Below are 21,998 nucleotides of genomic sequence, written 5' to 3' on the forward strand. Positions count from 1 at the left end.
ACACCCTCTGGTGAAGCCAGATCTAAATGGTGGGAGCCATCAAGTCCCAGCTTCAAGAGAGGGTCATAACCCTACAAAGATTACAGCTTGTGACCGCCCCAAAACTCCTTACTTCTTGGACTGACCTTTATTTTTTTTCAGATTAATTAGAAGCTTTAGGGGGGAAATCCTACCATCCTTATGGAGTTCACTGAGGTTAAATATGGGGTTTGAAGGGCCAGTCACAGCTTGTCTATGGGAAGAAAGAATAAAGCCAGGCAAGACAAGCAGGAACCCCAGAAGGCCCCCAGGCTTTGGCACACGTCAGTCAGCCATGCACAACATGCACTTCCCAGAGTACAAAATACTCATTTTTTTCTGGCTTAGACACCCCAACTCCTCACACTCCCATGAGCACCTCCAGATGAGGCACTTTTCTTTCTAGATGCTGTTTATTGCTGGATTTGTTTCATCACCACATACTTGTATTACTATTCCCACTGCTTTGAAATAAAGGCATGACATCAAGTCCAATGCAGAAGCAGCAAAGTCTATTCTGATGTCCTGTGGGAGATTGCCACAATGCTGAGCACAAATGGCAGAGGAAGAATGGGAAGGCAAAAACAATAAGTAAAACATAGCTTAAAGTGGAAAAAATCTGCAGTGCTCTGCTCTGTGGAGCCACCAACCTCACCATGAACAGTAGGAGCAAGAGGAAAAAAAGAAAAAAGGTAAAAATGTTAAGAAACTGAAGTATTTATGTCCACTTCCACTAAGTGGACCTTTCAAGGCTTTAGCTCCCCCAGATACTCCTAGAAAGTATGATTATTTGTAAACAAGCACATTGATGGAAGATTCACATCAGCTGTGTTACCTACTAAGGTTTATTCTACAGGACTAAACTGTTTAGTTTTTATTGCTAATGAGCAAGATTTATTCTTCCAGCTTAATTGAACCACCTAAAATCTGCACACACAAAAAAATATTCAAAACAGGACACCTGAAGGGAAAGCAGTTTAAGATAAAGACATCTGTCATCACAGGCAGGCAGTACATCAAGGTATGAGCCCTGGAATGAGCACCAGGAGGCTGATAAAGACATAATATACTCTGTGATATCCTGGTAATGCTGCCAGAAACACTGCTTCTGTGGAGACGCAGGATTCATGCTCTGTCTCAGCAAACAAGAGTGCCCTCCCACGCACACCTGAAGATGCTCTCTGTTCATGTCTTGAAGTAGTTGTTCCGCTGTGGGAAGGATGTGATGTGCTTTCAGTAAGGGAAAGATCTGGTGAAGGAAGGGAAAATGCAGCCCCTCATGATTCTCCTATGGCCCAGCAAGGCAAGCCCCCCTATGGCAGCTCAGTGCCAGCCTCTGAAGGTGTTCAGCAGAAGGAATGCTCTAATCAGCTCCAGGAAGAAGGGAATATAAGCAGGTATGCTGTGTCATCTCCAACATAGACACTGCAAAGCCAGTCATCCCTGCACTCACTCTCTGCAGGCCTGCAGTAACTCCATCACTGCTATTCTCACTCAGCAGTGAAGTTGCTTAGACTTAGCCGAGGCAGCAGCTCTGGAGGTCAGCAGGAGTGGAGGCTATGAAATATTGATAGAGAAACATCTTGTCCTGCTACACCCTTGGCAGCAATTGGCTTCCCATGCCTCCACCCCAGAAAGGATCATCCCCAACATGGAACAGGAGCTGGCAGCACCTCACAGCCTGACCAGGGATGCTCTTTCCGCTCCATCACCCACAGTTCTCCAACCGTCAGGGCTTTCAGATTGGTAAATGAGAAATTATCCAGTCCAAAAAGTACTTCAGCAACCATCTCCCCCATGAGCTACATTTTAAACCTATTAGGCAAGGCTCCTGAAGCACAAGCTAAGTTGCATGGTGAGCCCACAGGATGCCCACAGTATGGGCCAGATTAACTTACTTTATAGGCTTTACAGAGGCATGTAGTTTGCTGTCTGAAGCATACTTATTCCATTTACTGTGTTTAGATGACTATAAACTGTTTTATTTGAAGTGAGGAACATCTGTCAAGATTTCAAATGACTTTTAAAATACACATTTTTGCTGTACTCTCAAAGGGCTACTACAGATGTTTGCTGGCAGAAGTAAGCAATTCAAAACACTAGTGGCTAATAATGAACTTAAAAAAACCCCAATGCTTTCAATTTAAACATTCAGTTCTGCCTTTTCGAAGCTCCTGGATGAGAATGTGCAACACTAGAGGCTGCTTAATGGAGGTTTTCTTTATTAAATTCACAGAAGCACTCCACTAACCAGCCCAAGATTTATTACAGGCTTTGTAGAGTTTATTGTCCCTTCAGCAGGTTAACATGATGTTGATTTAAAATAGACTGCAGCTGAGCTAGAATTTTGTTTTCCATTATAATCTTGGTGCAAAATTGAGGACAAACAAAATGTTAAGTCTCCTGAGTGAGGAAAGCCTAATGGATGAGAAAGCATCCAGATACCCAGATATACCTAAAACCCCAATTAGTCTGTTCACAATATCCCTATATTCTTGTTCTTCCTTTCTGTTCCTCTCCCTACAAGCCTCAACACCTCATGTGGAGCTGAGACAAGGTTTGGTGTCAGGTATGGCCTTTACCTCTCTAGCTCGAGGTACTGGTAGGAATGTATCCTACAGCCTCTCTATGTTGCTCTTTCAAGTAATAATCCAAGAATGTAATGACCCAAATCTTTTCCACTTTGAACAACATCGTTTGGTATCATCAGGCTAGCGAGCTTTGCCCACGCAAGGGGAAAGTTTTGTTTTGGGTGTTTCAGACATATGCCATTGGGGTGCAAATAATATTGTCCTTTCTGGAGCAGCTTCCCTGCCAGAGCAAGGCTCCCATAGATCTCCAGGTCTCCTGGCTCTTTCTGCCGCTGCAAGAGAAGGGCAGTTAACACCGTATCTTAGCTTCTCCTTTCACTTGTACCTTTCTCCTTAGACTTTACCTGGCTGTTCTAAATAAAAGTCACATGAGACAGGCAAGAGCTGCGTTTGCTTTTGCCACCTACACAGCGCTAGAAGTTACTTTTCCATTAACATTGTCCCTGGTTCCAGCTCCATTTCAAGCACCTGCTCACAAAGACCTGAAGAGCAGAAAAGAAAGGCTGGACTCTTCTGTGCCATTATGTACCTTGCCACGAGCAATCCCTGAATGCACAGAGCACAGCCCTGCTTTGCCCCTGCTTTGCAGCCATGCCCTGCTGGCATGGCTCAAGAGGATGATTTCAAACCATGGATTTCACGTAAGAGTAATGAAGGAGGAGGAAGATAGCCTTCCCTATTCACTTGGAGAAGTGAGAGGGTAAATAAGGGTACAAGACAGGGAGGGAATCAACCTTAAAAACAATCCAAAAAAAGCAGAAAAACAGCTACCAACCAACACACAAAAAACACAGAAGAATAAACATCAAAGCAGAAAAGATGGGATTTTGTGGCTGCAATAGCTTTGCTGCACTGGAAATAGTGTTATTCACAAAGCAGTTGGAAAACTGTCAATTCTTGGATCTACATTTGGAAATGCACTCTTGGCACAAGCCAAATTCTCTGTATCTTCTATCCAAACACCTCAGTCAGTCCCATGGGGTTGAAGAAGTGCAAATCAGATCTGGCAGGTAAGTGGGTATGCAAGAGCAGCCATTAGCAAGAGAGATGGATTTGAAATGATCTTTCTGACCCTATTAAAGAAGGAAATAGGCAGATAAGGGTCAAAATTAGTTTTCAGGAAAAGACAGTGCAGATTAAACAAAAAGCTTCATCTGACCTGAAATGAATAGCACTGCTTTCTTCAGGAACATCTAAAATAAAGCCAAAAATCAATGCATTTAGTCACCATCAGCAAAGCTAGCGAGGAGGCAGGGATGCCAGTACCCCTTGGAGTATACAGTCCTGCCATAGGGATGCTCACTGATACCCAAGGCTGACCCTTATATTTTAGATGACAAGCAGGATATGAGCGCTTCCAACAGGCTCTCCCTGGTGTAAACCAGATGGAGCATCTTTGCCTGCAGCCACTGTGACTGACCAGGTTTTAACATGCACTGGGTTTCACAATCCTAGCAACAATGTAGGTTTTTGACAGTAACATGAAGGCAGGAAGAGATGAGAAAGTACATAAGTCAGCACTGAAATACTCCCACTGAGACAGAGCAATGCCTACCCAGATATTTCTCAGTCCTTAGGAACCATCCACTCAGTTCTGTACTGCATGTGGACTCACTCATACTCAGCAAACATGATCTGATATAGGCTTACCCACACACCCACTATACTGTCCCTTCATAAGTCTTACGATGTGCGAGGATTTGCTGTGGACTACAAATGACACTATCACCACACATGGATTTGAGCAGCAGTGTGACAGTTTCAGCTTCCTTTTAATAAAGAGGTTTTGTCCCTGTGGGTTTAGAGCAAAGCTCAGGGTATCTTGAAGCAGTCCAGAAGGCAGAAAGAGAACATAGCGTTACTACTCACATAATTAGCTATGGATAGACATTAGTTATCTACAGCAGATTACACATGCTGCCAAGCCTGAGCTTTTGGCTCTGGCAGATGGAGCAGCTGTGCGCAATCCAGACCTCAGGAGCAAACACACAGAGGCAGACACCTGAGGGTGAGCACAGGATGGGTACAGACCCTTTGCTTAACCCCTTGGGCTAGTTTGCCTAACATTAAATGCAAAGTGATGTTTTCCAGGTTCCTAGAGTGACACCTCACCTCCACTTTATTTGCTACCACCACTGAAAAGCATCAGTCACCCCTCAGTTTTACTCATTGCATATTTTAGGCAATGCATAGGACTTAAATATCTTTTTCATTAGTTTTCTACCAGGTCTTAGTTAATCTACAATTTTAACTTTTGGGTTTTTTGTGGGTCTGTTTTTTTGGTGGTGTTTTTTTTTTTTTTTTTTTTGAGCTGAACTCATAAACGTTATTCAACCTTTTTTAATCTTTTACCTGAACAGACACAGGCAGAATGAAAGAAAAATACTGAAACCAGCCCAAAGTTAAGATTCACCCTCCAAGTGGCAGTTGACAGGTTGATGACAAAAGGTATCTAGCTCCCTTGTATTTTGTTCTTCCCCAACCCTCAGTTTTGCCCCACACCAACACAGTTCTGTTTCTTTGGCAGAAAGGACATAGGGAACTTTGTACTGACCCATGACCCAGCCTCACAATACAGAGGAGTCAGAACAAGCACACTGCAGATGTCTGAGTCAAAAGAAAGCCAGAACAGAAAAGGAAGAAAAAGGGACTAAAGTACCATTAGCATCAGAGCCATCTAATACGTAGCTTAATACCAAGCTTAACCCTCCTTTCCCAGCCCCTAGTGAACTGTCTACATAGCACACCAGCTCATGCAAATGTGGTAGTTAAATATAAAATCTCACAGGTCTTTCACTTCATCCCCACCTACTGAGTCACGCTGCTGCGTGGCTGGGACTCACTGCTTCCCCTGGACATCCGTGTAATGCAGGAAAGTGAATGAGTTGATTGGAAAACACGTTCTCATCCCTTGAGGATTCAGTGGGATGCTTTTTACGTTCCCGATAATGAATAATAATTAACCCAAATGTGTGTTTCTCTGCTTAAACACTTCATGGGGGGGGAAGGGGGAGTCTCACAGTGCACTTGAAGAGGCTGTTACAGTGAAGCTGCAGCTTCAGTTGATGTTCTTATTGTAACTGGAGAAAAAGAGAGAAAGAAATTCTAAGGAAAGAGGAAAAAAATATACCAAAGCCTCAGGCCTTACATTTCCAGCATCCATTTCTACTTTCAGCAGGTGAGAAAGGGCTTCCAGCCCCAATTGTGAAAGGGAAAATAGATCAGGATGTGCATGCCCAGCTCCATTGTATTTCCCACTGGTTAAAGCATTGTGAAAGTTCACAATGCATTTTCTCAGCTCAGACCTCAAAGTGGTGAAAAAAAAAATCCATTTAATGATTGTAAGGTAAGATACCATTTAGTGGAAAAGCAGTCTTAACTCAGGAACCTGTTGTATAAATTTAATGTTGCTTCCCAATTGCATTCATGCTCTGAAAGCCCAGATTCCAGATTGTTGTAAAACTTCAGTAATTTCAGGGCAAATAAAAGAAGAAGAAGACCCCCAAATCTAACAGACAACCCAAACAAGTTATCTTAAAAGACGTAGAGCTATTAGTTACATTTGTCCTTTCAGCTGCCTCATGAAACAGCATTTCCTACAGTCTGCAGCTGCCTACCTGCCAGCCCATTTCACTGGGCAAGACCATCCTTAAGAGCTCTGATCTCCAAGCTGCTTTTGAGAGCTCAGTAGTCACAGTCGTGTTGGTTAATTCAGGAACCAAAATGCCCATGAGACTGGGGTGCCCAGAGATCTAGTGAGTTTTGGGTTCACTACACCAGCCCCCACCAATGCCTACAGGGGATGTAATAGAAATTCAGCAAATTATTAGAAAACTCGAAGTCTTGCCTGAAAGTGCTATTACTGCCTAACTCTGAAGGGGCTGGAGGGGATCCTTTACTGCAGCCAGCGCTTCAGTAGTTAATTTTTGCATTGACTGCGTTTTTATTTTTAAAGCTAGGAGATAGCAAAGCTGAGGATCTATGTGTTTAGTTACTAAACGCTGCAGAAAGACTGTGTAATTACACCGTTTGCGCTCCGATTGATTCTACCCCATTCTCCCAACTCCTTTAAGTGCAAACAGCCTCGTTAGCTTCCTAATCAGGAAGTCTATAAATACTGCACCCGAGGCACTAAGCACCCCTCTGCCTGCCTCCCAAACCTCAGCAAGGGACCTCAGGGGTCCCACGCAGTCACACGCATCCAGGACCATGCTGCCCAGATCCTGCTGCACAGACCCTCACAGCTACAACCCTTCTGGAATTGATGCCCAGGACCTGAAGTGGATGCTGGAGCCGTGTGCACTCTTATGCCCAGCTAACCTGGGGCAACACATGGTGCAAGCCTGGGAGTCTGCAGGACCTGGAGTCCTGCATCCCCATCCAGTCAAGCTAATACCAGGATTAAGGACCTACAGTTCATCCCCGTCCCAGCTGATACATGGGATGCAGGACCTGGGGTGCACCCCATACCCAGCTGGTCCAAAGGGTGCAGGATCCTGGCAAGGAGATAATGAATGCAAGCTCCATCCCCATGCTCATCCAGTCAAAACAAAATACAGGACCTGGGCTGCACCCTTATGCCCAGCCACTTTGTGGGTGCAAGACACAGGAAAGGGGCTACAGGATCCTAGACTGCATCCCCATTCCCAGCCGGTCCGGGAGATGCCTGACAAGGATGCACCTTATGCCCAGCTGTCGACTGTGTGCAGGGCAAAGGAGTGCAGCACCCAGACTGCACCTCATGTGCTCAGCCAGTTCAAGGGGTGCAAGATCCAGACAAGTGGATCTTGCACCCACCATGCCTATCTGGAAAGGGGCTGCTGGATCTGAGCATCCCTACACCCAGCCAGCCCAGGAGATAGAGCACCTGGGCTGCACCCCATCCCCAGCTGGCGGGGGATGCAGGATCCGAGGAATAACCCTGATGCCAAGCCAGTCGGGAAGTGCAGGATCCTGCAACGAGAGTGCAGGAGCCGCGGTGGACCCCAATTGCCCACGCAGCGGGTGAAGGAGCAAGGCAAGCAATTACAGGAGCCGGGGTACAGCCTCTTTCCGTTCTGGGAGATGGCTGGACCCGAACGCAGCCCGGGATGCAGAACCCAGGAAATAACACCCATCCCGAGCTGGTGGCGGGACCTGGGCAGGGGGATGTGGGACCCGGACTGCACACCTATGCCGAGCCGACCGGGGGTTGCAGGACCCGGGTTGCAACTCGCCCCCGGACGGGCGGGGGTGTGCAGGACCCGGGGTAGAGCCCCAATCCCGAGCCGGGGCGGGATGTGGGGTGCGGAACGCGGGGTGCGGGACGCGGGTGGCACTCACATCGAGGATGACGGAGGTGCCCTTCCTCTGCGCGGCGGCGGCTCCGGAGGTGAGCAGCTCCCTCTCCGCGACGCCCTTGTCGCTCATCCTGGCTACCACCCAGCGCAGGATCCCGTCCAGCCCGCGGAGCGCTGGCGGAGGCTTGCGCAGCAGCCTCTGCACGCTGGTCCGGCAGTACCGCGCTGCCTGCTCGCACATTGCTCAGCCCGGCCTCATGCCGGAGATGGGGAATCCCTCCCACCCACTCCCCCGCCTTCCTCCCCCTCTTCCTCCTCCCCCCCCCCCACCGCCGGGCATCGGGCAGGGGCGGCCCGAAGAGCAAGGAGGGAATTTTGGGGTGTGGGTAGATCACCCCGGAGTAGTCCCAGTGGGTGACCATACTCCAAAGCATGCCTGTAGGCATTTTCTACCCCAAAAAAGAGTATTCCTATTGTATGCCCTCTCCCCTCCTCAGCCTTCCTTACCCCTACAGCAGATTTTAGCGGCTCTTTGTAAAGCGGAGTACAGATTTCTTGCTGATAAATTAAACTTGACCCTGGCCCTTTAATCCTACTCTAGAAGGTTTCTATACAACGAATAGCCAGCGATTCCAGCTGGGGTATTGCAGCATTCATGGCTACAGAGCTAACGACAATGCTCAGCTGGACAAGTACTCGTAACCCTGTAATTCTATATTATGAGGGTGTTCCTTTGGGATACTCCCCTGATCACATACACAGGTGAAGACCTAGACTTGCAGGAGGGGCAATGACTCTTTTGGCCAAAAAGGCACTAAATAATTTCTTCTCTCCCTGCACACTTGAGGAGACGCTCCCAGTTTGAGTTCATACCCAGAAATGCACCAGAGAACTTGGACTCAGACCATCTCAGGGGGATTCCCAGAGCACTGCCATAGCCACAGGCTCTGAATGGTCTCTCCCCCCCCCCACCTAGCAGCAAGACCCTCTTGCAGGCAGCTCTAGTGGACTTCACGCTGCTCTAAGACCCAGCAAGCCCAGTCTCCCCATGCAAGCCTTACCCAGGAGCCCTATGCCTCATCTCCATATGAGGAAAAGCATGATCACTCCAAAAGGCCTGATCAGCTACTGCTTTAAAAGAAAAAGCAACAATAAATTCTTTAAAGCACCAGAGCCCAGACCCCCCAGCAAAGCCTACCTGAAGGTATTATTTAGCCCCTTCTTCTAACTACCCATCTTTGTTCAGGTAAATCAGGGTGTAATTCTCATGTTTGAGGTGACAGGCAGGGGAATGTGCATTTTCCTCTCAGTTACTGCTCAAAGAAAAGTGAGTGGGAGCCCAGTTCTCTCTACTGGAGTACATGGATAACGGCTGAAGGCTCCTGAAAGGCTTTTAAATAGCTGGGTCCCTGTGCCCCAGCTATTTAGAAGCTGCAGTCTCAGCTATTTAAAAGAAATAAACCAGAATGCCTGTTGGCTGAGTCCCTCTTTCACCAGGCTCTTGCCTTCCAGGGTTTCCTTCTTCTCCAGCAATATAAAATTAATGGGGGAAAACAGAGGAAATTCAGGTTATTGGTTCACAGAAGCTGTTTGGAGCACTTTAACAGTTCTGTGCTCATTTACAGGAATGCCCAGGGCACGCTGGTATACAACCCAGCCGAAGCTCAATCCCCACTTACATCTCACAGCAAACATAATCACATAATCTAAGGCAAAACACATCATCCCTGTCACAGGCCTAGGAGGGCCAAGCTGGTGCCAAGCAGCCTGTACTCCTTGTTGGCCTGAATTACTGCTGCTCTCTTCTCTACTTCTACAATCCTCAGATTAGTCATATGCTGCTTTCTGTTTTGGACATCCCTCCACTGAATGGCTGGTTCAAGCTCCATTAATCACACCCAGTCTAGGGTTACTATATGGTCATTATTTAAAACTATTTACTGAATAATTTTATAAATAAGGTTCTTTGAATTTTCCTTTCTGCATGCCTTGAAGCTTCATTACTTGGCTTGGAAGTCTGGGGGTATTTCTGTGCTTCTGTCAAAATCAGTTCTTGTTACTGTCAAAACCAGCTCTATGGCAGTTAAATACTTATTTTTCCTCCTAAATGGGTCTAGATAGAAAACAAAAAATTTCGGCTACTCAGACATTAGAGAGAAGCCAGCCATTCACCCTGGGCTGTGTTGCTAGCAGCTGAATTATTCCCAAGTCTCCATGAGGTTGAAGTCTTCCTTTGAGGAAAAAATGGAAAAGACAGCTCTACTTATCTGAGCCAGGTGATAAACACAGGAACCTCCAAGTCATGTGCGTAGGGCTGGTCCCACACCAGACCAACGGGGAGGGTAAAGACACAGCCCTCAGGTTGGGCACTGTGTGCCAAAACTCATCCCCTGCTTCTTGCCAACGGAAACAGCATGCTGTCTGTTGTGTGCAAATAAACACCACTGCAGCCAATGCGCTGGGGCTTTGACAACCTATGCTACTGGTTATAGCACTGTCCAGGTCCCCAGCAAGCAGCCATCACAACCAAGGCCAGAAGAAGAAACCAAACAGGTGATGGACAAGTAGAGATGACAGGGTTTTGGCTGCTGTAGGACATGTGCCTGCCTCTTTGACTGCAGCTCCCTGCCATCCAGCACACATTTTGGTCTTTCATTAAAGGTGGAGAGAGCAGGACTGGTTGCCTTGAAAGCTTTATATTGCAGATGGTGAGGGGCATAACAACTAATAGGGGAGAATAGAGAGGAGACAATAAAAAAAGCACAGTTGATTCCACACAAAGTGCATCCCAATGAAAGTAGCAAACATTCATTACAGGTTTTGATGGACTCACTGCTCAGGCCATGTGGTGTCCAGCAGCAGCAGAGCCCAGCAGGCAGCACAGCCCCTTATCTCCACTGCTGACCCAGTGGCATTTTGCTTTCCACGCTGCTTTGCAGGTAGGGAATGCAAATCCTGCCCGACTGCAGTACAGGCAAGATGAGAAGGAAAGCAGCAGCTGCAGCTCCACCTTCTCTTCCTTGACATTTAACAGTGAGCTTCCCCACTGCTGCACTAGCCACACATGGGGTCCCAGACCACTACAGTCTACATGAATGATTCAGTTGTTGAAGGGAAGGTTGTTGAAAGTTGGGAGAAGTGTATTCTCCCTCACCCCAGCTCCAAGTTCAGAAACTCAAAGATCTCAAGAAAAGGCTATTGTCATTCCAGTTTCATGTCTGATCCTGGCCCAATAGTTTTTTTTTTCCCTGGTGCACATGGTGCTCAGCACAAAGCATTGGTTTATGCTTATAATTGATGGCATTTGCTTTACAAGCTTTTATAAGGGGGCTTACTCAGGTGCTACACCCAGTTATTTTCCAGCAGCTTCTGGAAAGGCTGTTGGAGCAGGAGCTCAACCATGTGCTGTAATTTCAGAAGCCACCTGAAGAACCCAAGAGCTTCTCTGAAAGAAAGGTCTGAAGCAGAGCAGAGTTCCTACCTTCACCCCAGCTTGGCAGGGCTTTCATCTCCCCTTTGAATTCTGCCTTCTCCTCCCTGCCCCTCTGTGCACCACAGGGAGCTTTGGTTAATTAAAACCTTCCAACAGGCAGGACCTGCAGCCTCACTGAGTGCAAAATGTCACACACAACTAATAATATTTACTAATGACTGAGGGATTGAGGTTAATCTAATGATGCAGGCAACGATGCCTCAATGGCAGGAGGAAGAAATGGCAACCCCATTACAGAGATGGGAATTAGGCCGAACAACCTCACCTGCACAGCCTGGAGGCTGAAATGCTGCTTTAGTCCCTGTACTAATTTATGTTTAGTATAATGCTACATGTAATAACCAGGTGATTTTATAAAGACTTTATATGCCAAGCTTGAAAAAGCCACACTGCCAGCAGCACCAGGATTATGCACCAGTCTGAACTTACGAAGATAGAAGGAGACCACATACGTGAACAATGTATGTTGACTCCTAAAATACAACCTCCTTCCCTATGCAAGTTGAGGGTGCGGAGCTCATGGTTTGGGGATTACAGCTCCCCCATACCACTAACAAAGCACCAAGACCAACCCCATTACTGGGATCTTGGGTTTCTGTTCCAGGCCATGCAATCAGGTCAAGAGCTAAAGCAAGGATGATGCTTCAAATGTCCCTTTTGTGTGTCACATTAACCTTACATTGATCTTACATCAATCTTACATCTTGCCTTAAGCCAAAATGTAGGCTTTGACTTTATCTCCAGAGCCTTTTCCAACTGGACTTACAGAACCTCTCTTTTAAAGCACTTCTGCTTGCAGTAAACATCCCTTCTTGCTCCAAGACCAGCACTGCAGCCATGGGGGAATCCCTGGGGTGGGATTGCTCTGGGTGAAAGCAGGCCACAAAAAGCGGTTTTCTGAGGAATCACTCAGCTCACCAAAATGCACCAGTTGCTACAGAGAGCAGGCACAGGGTGAGTTCAGGTTATTCCTGGTCACAATCCTAAAGGCAACCCACAGGTAGATAGGAATCATTGTAAAATGAAATTACCTGAACTAACCTCACCATCAAATAAAACTCCTGCAGCATGAGATCATAGTCCTTATACGCCCCAGTTTCCCCAGAGCTCTGAGATGGTTCTCCAGAGCAGTATGAGGAATTACTACCATAAGAAAAAACCCCAACAAATAACTAGTAACAAAAAAAGCTCCAAATCGTAGGAGACACCTTCCAAGACAGACAGAAGCTCATCAAAGAGAGGGCCTGGGAGCTGTGCAGCTTCTCCCAAGCTCTCAGCAGCAGCACATCTCCTGCTTTGGGCTGCCCATGGGCTCTGGACAGCCTGCGAACACGAGCTCCCAGCTCCAGGCATGGTCTTTCATCCCCAGGGCCACTGTTGAGTGAAAACCTTACTAACCAAATAATATTGCACTCTCATTATTCTGAGATGCAGGGATGCAGACAAACAGTCAGTAAGGCCCTTCTGACGGCTGCTGAGTAAATACAGAGGGTGATTTTGTTTTGGTTGTTTTGCTTGCTTGGGTGTTAAAGAGAGCATGACCCATCTATGTTGTTTGGCCAACTGAGAAAATGAGCATTAAACACCAAATCCCACACATGCTCACTTAAAATTACAGGCTACTCTTTTGGTAGAACTTCTGATTGTGTAGTTGTAGGGAAGAGATACCATAATATTTTTCTTGTGTGTTTATTACTTGTAATAGCATTCACATACAGCAGACCAAAATATTTTCCCCTTCAACATGCAATTTAGGTCAGAATTTAGGTCAGAACTATTAAAACCTTTGGAATAAGCGATTCCATTTCTGATGAGCTTTCAAAATTACCCTTTGTTTCATGTGCCTGATACACCTCATATGGGTTCATATATAACAGTATAAAAAGCCAAAAAATGGGGAACTGTAGACTTTCAGATTTATGAGCCTCCCTGTGTGGGCATGACCACCAATTAAAAAAATCATTTGAGTTGCTGCACCTAAATAAATTACTGTCTTGACTATTGACCTCCCCAATTGCAGCATTAAAGTGTTAATTTAAGGCATTTTAATGGACAAAATGTGTCTGCAGATGTATTGAAATTAGAACTATCAAGTTTCTTCATAACAAGGGGGGGAGGGAAGAGAAATAAAATAGAAACCTTTCTTACTGTTAACATATTCAGCCTGTGGCTAAAGCTGTGAACATACAGAGGTTATTCAGAAGGACATAAATCTTGCCTGAGCATCCCATCGCCTGCAACATTGCTCTCTGTCCTCAAAGCGATGCTGGAACTCCAGAACAGGAGGGACTTTGGCACAAAACCTGTGCCCAGAGAAGCTGAACCTACAAGCCAGGCTTGCTTCACGAAACTCCAGCACCACGCTAGAGCCCAAGGGTGCAAACACCCCACAACCAGCTCTGCGGGTGTCGGAAGAAGAGTTGGATGTGGAAACACAGGAGGAGCCTGGCACACTGTGCTGACACTCAAGGACTACTTGAGTAGCTGCGGGGTGGCTGTAATTTGCCCTTGGCCACCCTGGGGACATCCAGGACCAAAAGTTCCACATAGCTCCAAGGATTGCTGGTATATTTACCTCTGCAGGCAGAAGTGCTCCTAGATGAGGTCCCTAGGGGTGGGGGATCACTGCCACAAGCACAAGTGGTAAATGGGGTTCAGGGTAAGCACATGGCATGGCAGCAAGGAGAGGTCTGCCAGGGGCTCCCCAAAGGATACTACTCACTGCAACTCTCAGGAGTGAACCTTTCATGTACAGGTCATCAGTTTAGTAGCTTACTTAAGGCTGCTCCTTTACTGCTCAAGGACCAGGCAGCTTCATTTTTCCCTACAACATTTTATTTGTCCTTATTTGCCATCCTAAAAGTGACAGAAGTGAGGAAATTATTTATATCCTACACTGCTCCAGTAATTATTCACCAAGAGTTTGGCTGAGTAGCATCTTCCATTTCTCCAGTCCTGCTCACCACTGAGCACACATCAAAATCACTCTATGAGCATGCTGTTTGGTTTCCTGACTATGAAGCTATTTTAAAATGCTCTATGTTTGCCACTTTGGGACCAGATTAGTGTAACTTAATGGGTATGTCATGGGGTATCATGACCGCACAAGTGAGGCAGCTCCTGACCTGGCATCCCTAGGGAAGTGTGAAGATGAGCAGAACAGAAGGTGCATTTCCCCCATGAAATCTCTTCCATCACCAAAGGCCAGAGCTGGAAAAGTGCCACCTCACCCTCATGGAAATCTGCCTGCAGCCTGTGCGGCTCCGGAGGGGCTGCATGCCAGCTGCATGTCATGCAAGGACATCTAGTGCCTGATGCTGAGGCTGCAAGGAGGCACTGGGGTACAGCAAAATGCTGTTTCCTTGTGGTTTGTCTCTTTACAGCAATCAAAAGTCCCCACGGCCCCAGCACCAGCAGTAGTTCAGAGAGTGGGGTCCAGGTGGGAGGGTCGCTGCAAGCCTCTGACATGCGTTTCAGCTGTCAGTGACATCTGGGGCTTCATCTCACAAGCTGGAGTGCCCCTTCCCTGAAACACAGCTCCTCTGACAAGTCCAGTTTGGCCAGCTTTGGGCTGTTTCCCAAGCCAGACTTCAACACATCCCACACAGCTCATGGGGTAATACATGTAACATAGTATGGCTGATGAGCATGTGAGATTTGTGTCTTCACCTACACAGAGTGCCCCCCTTTCTATTCCTCCATCTGTTCTGTGAGCTCCTCAAAGTCTAGCCCAGATCCAGCATCCTAATGGAATGCTGCATCTGGCATGGAGCTGACCACATAGTTTGCAGCACAATAAACTAATCTTGTTTTCAAAGGACATACTTCCATCCAAGCTATCTGTAGCCAAGCTGGAGCTTTAAAGCTGCTTAGGTAACACAAACAAGGCTTGTCAAGCCCTTGTGCAAGCAGAAATAACATATTTCTGAGGATAATCTAAGCTGTCCACCATTGAGGAAGATGAGCAATCAAGACTTCAAAACCATCTCATGGGGCTAAAAGGTCAGACAGAGCATGCAGATTGGCGCATGGGTGTATATAGGTTTATTCACAGTACCTGTACTGCTGATGTCCCTGCGGAGCCTCAGGATATGGAATGACAGCAGGGGAGGCAGTCAAGGTCAGAAGCTCATTGCACCAAGGTGCTGTCAACGGATGCCCGTGGCCACCACCCCTCCTTAGGCAGTGGCACTCACCCTGTAAAACAGATTTTCTTTAATGAGACTTGGAGAAGATGGTTGGAGATAGGAAAGGGTCACACAGTTCAACAGAGAGCCTGAAATAATGATGAATTTGTGGTGTCTTAACCTAGCCCATCCTCACAGGTAGGGATGCATTCCCCTGCGCTCGAAGGACCTTTGCTCTCTAATAGCGAACCTGGCTGCCAGCGAGCTTCCTCTCAGTGCTTGCGAGCTTTGCTGTCGGGAGAGGGAGCTGTGCTGCTGCGGGACGAGCACACGAACACCTCGGGGAGGGTGGAAAGCCTGTTTTCAAACCAGACTGCACCGTACCATGCTTGTGCTTCCTAAATAAAATATTGATTTAGAGAGGTTTCAATTGAATGCATCAACATTTTCCGAGTTGTCTTCCCCTCTCTCCTTGGTGGTTTAAAACCCCCATCGCTATTCCCAAAGTTGGTGCAAGTTTATGCACCACTTTGCAACCCCCCCCAAAAATCACTCTTTTAACTAGCTTGCTACTTCCCTGCTGCACAAAGCCCCTGTCACCCCTATCCCACCCACCAGCTCCTGATCACGAATGAAAGGTGCCAGCTCTGACCTTCCCACCACCAGCTGCATCCCAAGTCACACACAGCCTAGAGGTTTTATCCTCTTAATTGGGGTTTGAAACACACCTTCAGAAGCCCAAAACTGTTTCCCAGCAAAACCTGTCCTGACGGCTTTACCGCCCCTTGCAAGTTCAGATCAGTGCTTTGGAATTGGCAAGACAGCTAATCACCTGCTTGAAAACATGTCTGTGCAGTCCATACCCACATCATTACGTCATTCAATGTCCAAAATCTCATGATGGAGAAGATCTCCATGTTGTTCCTGTGCAAACACCCTGAGCGTCACTGGCAAAGCCCTGTCCATCTTTTCTTGCTGCCAGGCCAGCATGCAGAGCACTCAGCCCAGCAGAGAACAGCATCTGTGCGGGCTTCCAGGCACCAGTTTTCCAACATAAGCAGTAGATACTTAGTGGTTTCAGCTAGCAAGACTCAGGGGTAGCAAATAACTCCAGGTAACTCCAACTTTGTAACTTCTGGAAGACTAAGGGGAAAAGATCCAAAACAAACCATAAAATTGTTAAAAGACCTATAATAATGTATTTCCAATGGTGCATTCATTCTCAGTTTCTAACTGCATCCGATGGTCCATACATCTCAGTAGGAAACAATGCGGTATGAAACACATTGACAGAAATATGCAGTTAATTATTTAGCATGTGTGTTTTCCCTTGAAAATGGCAGAAATAGAGCTATTAAATGAAACCATCCTATATATCCAAATAGTCTAAATCCATTCCAGCAAGCTCTGTCTCAAAAGGAGGATTTTCTTTCTTGGTTTCCTTAGCACCAACTCTCATGTGGTAGAAGCCTGTCTTTTATGCTGGACCTCCAGGAAGCATGAACATCTGGTGGGATGCTGGGTACCTGGTTGCAAGCCTCCCAGCTGACAGATCTACCAGCATCATTCTTCAGGTGTCGTGGCTATATTAAATTTGCTGAGAGTGGCTATATTAAACAGCAGAAAAAGCTTGTGTCCATGACTGCAGAAATACAGAAATCTTGAACTGCAGTGAGGTAAGCTACCTGAATCTCTGGTTTTCTTCCTGGCAGAGAAAACAATGTTTGTGGGTTGCATCCACGAGTTCTTTCAGATTCTTGATAGGGTTTCCTTTGTTTCTGGACAGTTTTATAGGGATTCCCCCAGTGCACTCACCTGCTGTCTCCAGAATAAATCTGATGCCTTGCAGTAATGTTTCCAAGGGTGCACCTGACCAGGTGCACACTTGGAACCACAGATTTTCTGCTTCACCTCTGCCTCCAGGATTATAGCAAGTGCCCCCAGAAGCCCATTATAGATTTGAGAACCATTCCACCTCCAGCAGACAGACTCTCAGTGCAATGCTCCTGTGTCATTATATATTCTCTAAGGCTATGAAGCATTAGAGCACACCTTAATGGCGCATTGCAAACATAATTACATACAGACTTTGAGTGCAGAAGGGAGATGTGAGTCTCCCACAACTACTCCTGAGAGGAGCAGGCATGGGTCAGTCCCAAAGTGCCAGCAAGCTGGAGGATGCAGGGGCTGTTGGCTTAGGGAGAAATGGAGCAGGACCAGGAGAGGGCACAAAGCCTGGTAAGAAGACCCTGGGTACCTGCAAGGCCCCCTGGGCTGGCATGGCTGCACCAACTGTGTGTTGCTGGGACTAATCTTGTTGCTAGGAAATCCAGGCATCAGGTATATAAATCACCAATAGGTGCCAGAGGCATTTGGTTGGAATTACAACTTGCCACACATCATGATCCTGAATCAGCTGGGAAAAAGTCCCTCTAGGAAGACATCTGGGATTTGGAAAATGGATCATGCTGGCTTACTAACCCACCCTCTTCCCCAGCTTATGGATCTTACTTATATTCTGTTGTGCTGGCAAGCTCTGTGCTGTCAATCATGACATCCCTGGCAGCAAAGCTGCCTCCTACTCCCACCCCTGCACACACCAATGCTCACCTGCCCTGGCACACTGCAGAAAAGTGCTGGATGATACATTTTCAAGGCAAAATACAAAAGCTTTGCCTAATACATTTGTTAGTCCACCTGCCAAGAGGAGGCTTTGTTAATAACTTTTGAGGCTGGAATTATGACAACATAACACCACCATGTATTCGTCCTCCACCTGAACAACTTGATGCTTGTGCTTGATCTCTGGTGATGGCTCACATGCCAACCTCAAAAAACAATCCTCATGATACAACACATTTGGGTAACAGCCTGCCCAGTATCAACCACAAAATGTCTAGAAGTATGGGCAGTACCCTGCAGCTCTGACAGCCAGATTAGATACTGCCAGGAGGCTGTATCTGGGGCCGTTCCTTCAGCAAATAAACAGTGATTTGTTTTAGTATTTACTGGATATAAGCACCAGTCACTGCAGTCATGGTAGGATGTAAGGTGGCCAGGAAGCAGGGCTTGGCAGTTCCACCCAGCGCAAGCAGACTGCAATAAATACAATACTGCACTTCTTAAATCAGCACGAGGATGCTCGCCTGTGACCTGCATTGAAAGGTTCCTGATGTAACTTAATTTTATGAGAGTCAAAAATGGAGAGAAAAGCCAGAAAGAAAAAAGCACCTATGGCTCCCACGAAGGCCAGTTGGAGCACACCACCTTACAAGACAGTGAAGCACAGCAAACTCCCTGCCCTTCCCAGACTGAAAATAAAGCAGGAACCAACTTCATGCAGGGGCTGTGTGGTGTTGATGAAGGGCAGTTAAGCATTCCTAGAAAATGCCTGCTGTTAATACAAAGCAACATTATTTCCTAGCTCCCTGTAATAACCTCGTTTTTCTTTCTCCATGAATGTTCTGCATTTCTCATCTAAAGAAGAGCAAGAAAATGCAGGTCAGGCCTAGGTAGCTGCTGCTTCGGCACCAGCAGAGCCTCTAGAGAAAACCACCAGCAGCGGAAGGGCTGATCATGCCAGTACCCTGCCACAGTTGCCACTTTCAAATCCTCCAGTCCAAACCCAAGGAAGTTTCCTCAAATAGTTCATTTTCTTCAGGCTTGTCCTCTTTCAGCCTTTTACATCTTTGCTTCCCCATTAAAGGCTTTCCTTCAGCTCCCCAACCTGGACAATCCCTGTTTGCTGAACCAACGACTAGTGATGACTGTCCATTACTAGTCACTGTCCATTACTAGGACATGTCTAATCCTTCTCTCAGATGGGGAGGCTGCCTATCTGCAGCCCACTGTAAGGATTTTGAAGACAAACTTGGCCAGCAATCAGATTTCTTTCCTGTTTATCGAGAATGTAATTTCCAGTTGTTATTGTAAGAGCTGTTGGAAAAGAAAAACCCAACACATGCAGGTGGCAGTTTAAAGGTATGATCAAATGGAACATCGTGCTTGCTGAGCTTTTTCCATGTAATATAAACTTCAAAGTAATAAATAATTCATGAAACATCACCCTGACAAATCTGAGTATTAGGGAATCAAGGGAACATGGAAATTGTGTTTCCATACAGAAAAATGTTTAGTATTAGTTTTTCCACCAAGCAGGAGCCATTGGGAGTTTCTAGCCTCAGAAAGAGTGAGAATTTGGGGCTCAGGCATTCGGCCCTTAGCAGAATAAACACTTCTACCCTGTGCATTTCTGCCTCCTTTATCAGTGCAGTGTTCAAAAGCTATTGGGACTGCTCATGTGAGGAAAGGGGGAAAGGTGGTTCATCCATCCTTAATGATACTCCACCAGAGTAAGCCTTTATTGTTTCAGCTGGGGGATTGCATTCAAAGCCCTGTAATTTTCTTCACCTAAAGCTGGGAAAGCAACACACACTCTGCTTGCAAACAGGGATATGATCCAGTGGAGCCACGTCACTTCCTCTCCAGCAAGCCATTCCCCAGCACATGGATGGAAGAGTATCCATTACATTGTTTAAAGGAAAGGGGGGGGATATAAAATTTGCTGCAAATGGATGTAATAGAATGCAAGGAAGGTCACAGGGGACACAGGCAGCCTGGGAACGGGCAATTCCACCTCCCTTTGACTTGCTTTCCTTTGTTTCAGGGTGAGAACATTTCACTTGGCTGGCTCTCGGCCGGCTCCCCTGTTATGTCATATCCAGATTACTCAGTGGATAAGGCATTTGGAGTGTTACATCAGAGAGATAACACTGGTTTATATAACTTTATATTTTTCTCAGACACCTGCTTCTCCACCTTCCTGAAAAATGTTTATATAAATATTTGTATTTTCAGGAAGGTGAACTCATTAGCCTAAGGATGACAGTCACCTTAACTATAAAACAGTCCATGTGGTTCCTGCACAGCTACCTCCACAGCATTGCCTGGGAACTTTTTTTCTGCTTCTTACAAACACCACTTCACCAAAACCAGAAACACGCAGGGGAAGAAATCGGTTCTGGTGAAACACAAATCTAGAGCTGTCTCTCAGCCTAGAGGTAGAAGTGCTAGCCAAAAAGGGAACCAGAAATCACCCTAAAATCCCAGAGGTTACAGCACTCACCACAATGTCAGAGAGCTGTGTCTGAGGCTCCACTGAAAATCCCAATTGGGCACTGGTTTGTGTCTGTTCCTAATGAAAAATTTCCAAAGGTCTTTCCTCCACGTCAGAGTACAACAGGGTGGATTTTAAAGCTTTTATTTTGTGTTGAGATGAGAAAACCTTCTTACTATTACACATTTGATCAGGTAACTATCTCACAGGGGTTGTGTGCTGCCTTCTTTAACATGCGCCTTTAGCCATCTTACTAATTAATACTGCCAGTTATTAATGCTCCTGAGAAATCTCTTTTCTTTAAACTTCATGGAAGCGAGGGATGAGATACATTTTTGCAAATAGGTTGCTTCAGGTACTTCAGGCAGTGTCAATCAGATGTAATTCATTCATACAAAAGGCAACACTTCCCTCTTGCTGCTCATGTATCTCATTGCACATAAATTTCCTTAATTTTTGAGCAGCTGCCGTGACAAGAGCAGCATTTACAGGAAAGCTGCTTCGGCAGCTCCCGTGAAAGGAAGTTTGGCAAGCAGGTACTGGAAAGGGCTCAAGGAAAACTTTGATTGCAACATCTGAGCTCGGAATTGGTGTTCCCATCCCAGTACCCAGGACCGGTCATGCTGACACAGTTCTTCCCAACCAGCTGCAGGAAAACTGGTGGGGAGTGGGTACCCCATATATCCAGTTTCAATTTCCTTGCATTTTACACATGCAGTGTCAGACCCTGCTGAATCTCTCCCATGCACACAGCCCCTAGGCCTATGCAGACTCCCACCCATGCCCAGGCATGCCTGCCACTACCACCCTTGTGGGAGCAAGCCCACAGAACATCCCACCTGCAAAACATGGGCTATGAAATCCTTCTAGCCCTGAGCCATGACATGTAAGGGTGTGCTGTTGCTGCTTCTTTTCCCAGGCTGCTGTTGGATAAAACAGTAAATCCAGCACTGGCATCCCAGCAACCAGATTGAAAAAAAAAGGAGAAGACAAAGAAAACAAAGCTGCATAGTGCAAGGTATTTACATGGCATAGACTTCCCATTAGTTCAAATTTGCTTAGAAACAACACTGCCAAGTTAATTTTGTGTAACTTGACTCATTGTTCATTTACCATTTTTTCAGCAGCCATTGCAGCTTGGGAAGATAAACCATGTCATGATGCCCATCATATGTATCTGTTTCCTCCTGGCCAAGGCCATACAGCTCCTGTGTCCCCTTTGGTCCCCAAGCAGGATGCCTTGTGAGGGCAGGCTGAATCTGGCACAGCCTATGGTGCTTCTAGCACTGCAGCCACTAAGGCATCCGCATTAGGCATCCCACCATTGCGTCATTTGCTTGGGTTTGTTAGACCTTAATGTTTAAACTGAAAAGT

At 46.4% G+C, this 21,998-nt stretch overlaps 1 protein-coding gene across 2 annotated transcripts in view; it reads right to left on the reverse strand.

The window, feature by feature from the left end:
• NECAB2 (N-terminal EF-hand calcium binding protein 2) overlaps nucleotides 1-21,535 on the reverse strand; it is a 92,843-nt gene extending 71,308 nt beyond the window's left edge. Inside the window, exon 1 of one of the 2 annotated variants that reach the window (XM_061344093.1) lies at nucleotides 21,464-21,535. In XM_061344093.1, coding sequence (XP_061200077.1) covers nucleotides 21,464-21,474 — 11 coding nt within the window. In that variant the 5' untranslated portion in view covers nucleotides 21,475-21,535. Of the gene's footprint in view, nucleotides 1-7,931; nucleotides 8,163-21,463 lie in introns of those variants that run through there. The other variant, XM_061344091.1, reaches the window with a different exon arrangement.
• Between the last annotated feature and the right edge of the window lie 463 nt (nucleotides 21,536-21,998).

The sequence above is a fragment of the Neopsephotus bourkii genome, unplaced genomic scaffold (genome assembly GCF_033783945.1).
Source record: "Neopsephotus bourkii isolate Nb327-2 ecotype Australia unplaced genomic scaffold, CSIRO-AGI_Nbou_v1 NB_1863, whole genome shotgun sequence".
Lineage (NCBI taxonomy): Eukaryota > Metazoa > Chordata > Aves > Psittaciformes > Psittacidae > Neopsephotus > Neopsephotus bourkii.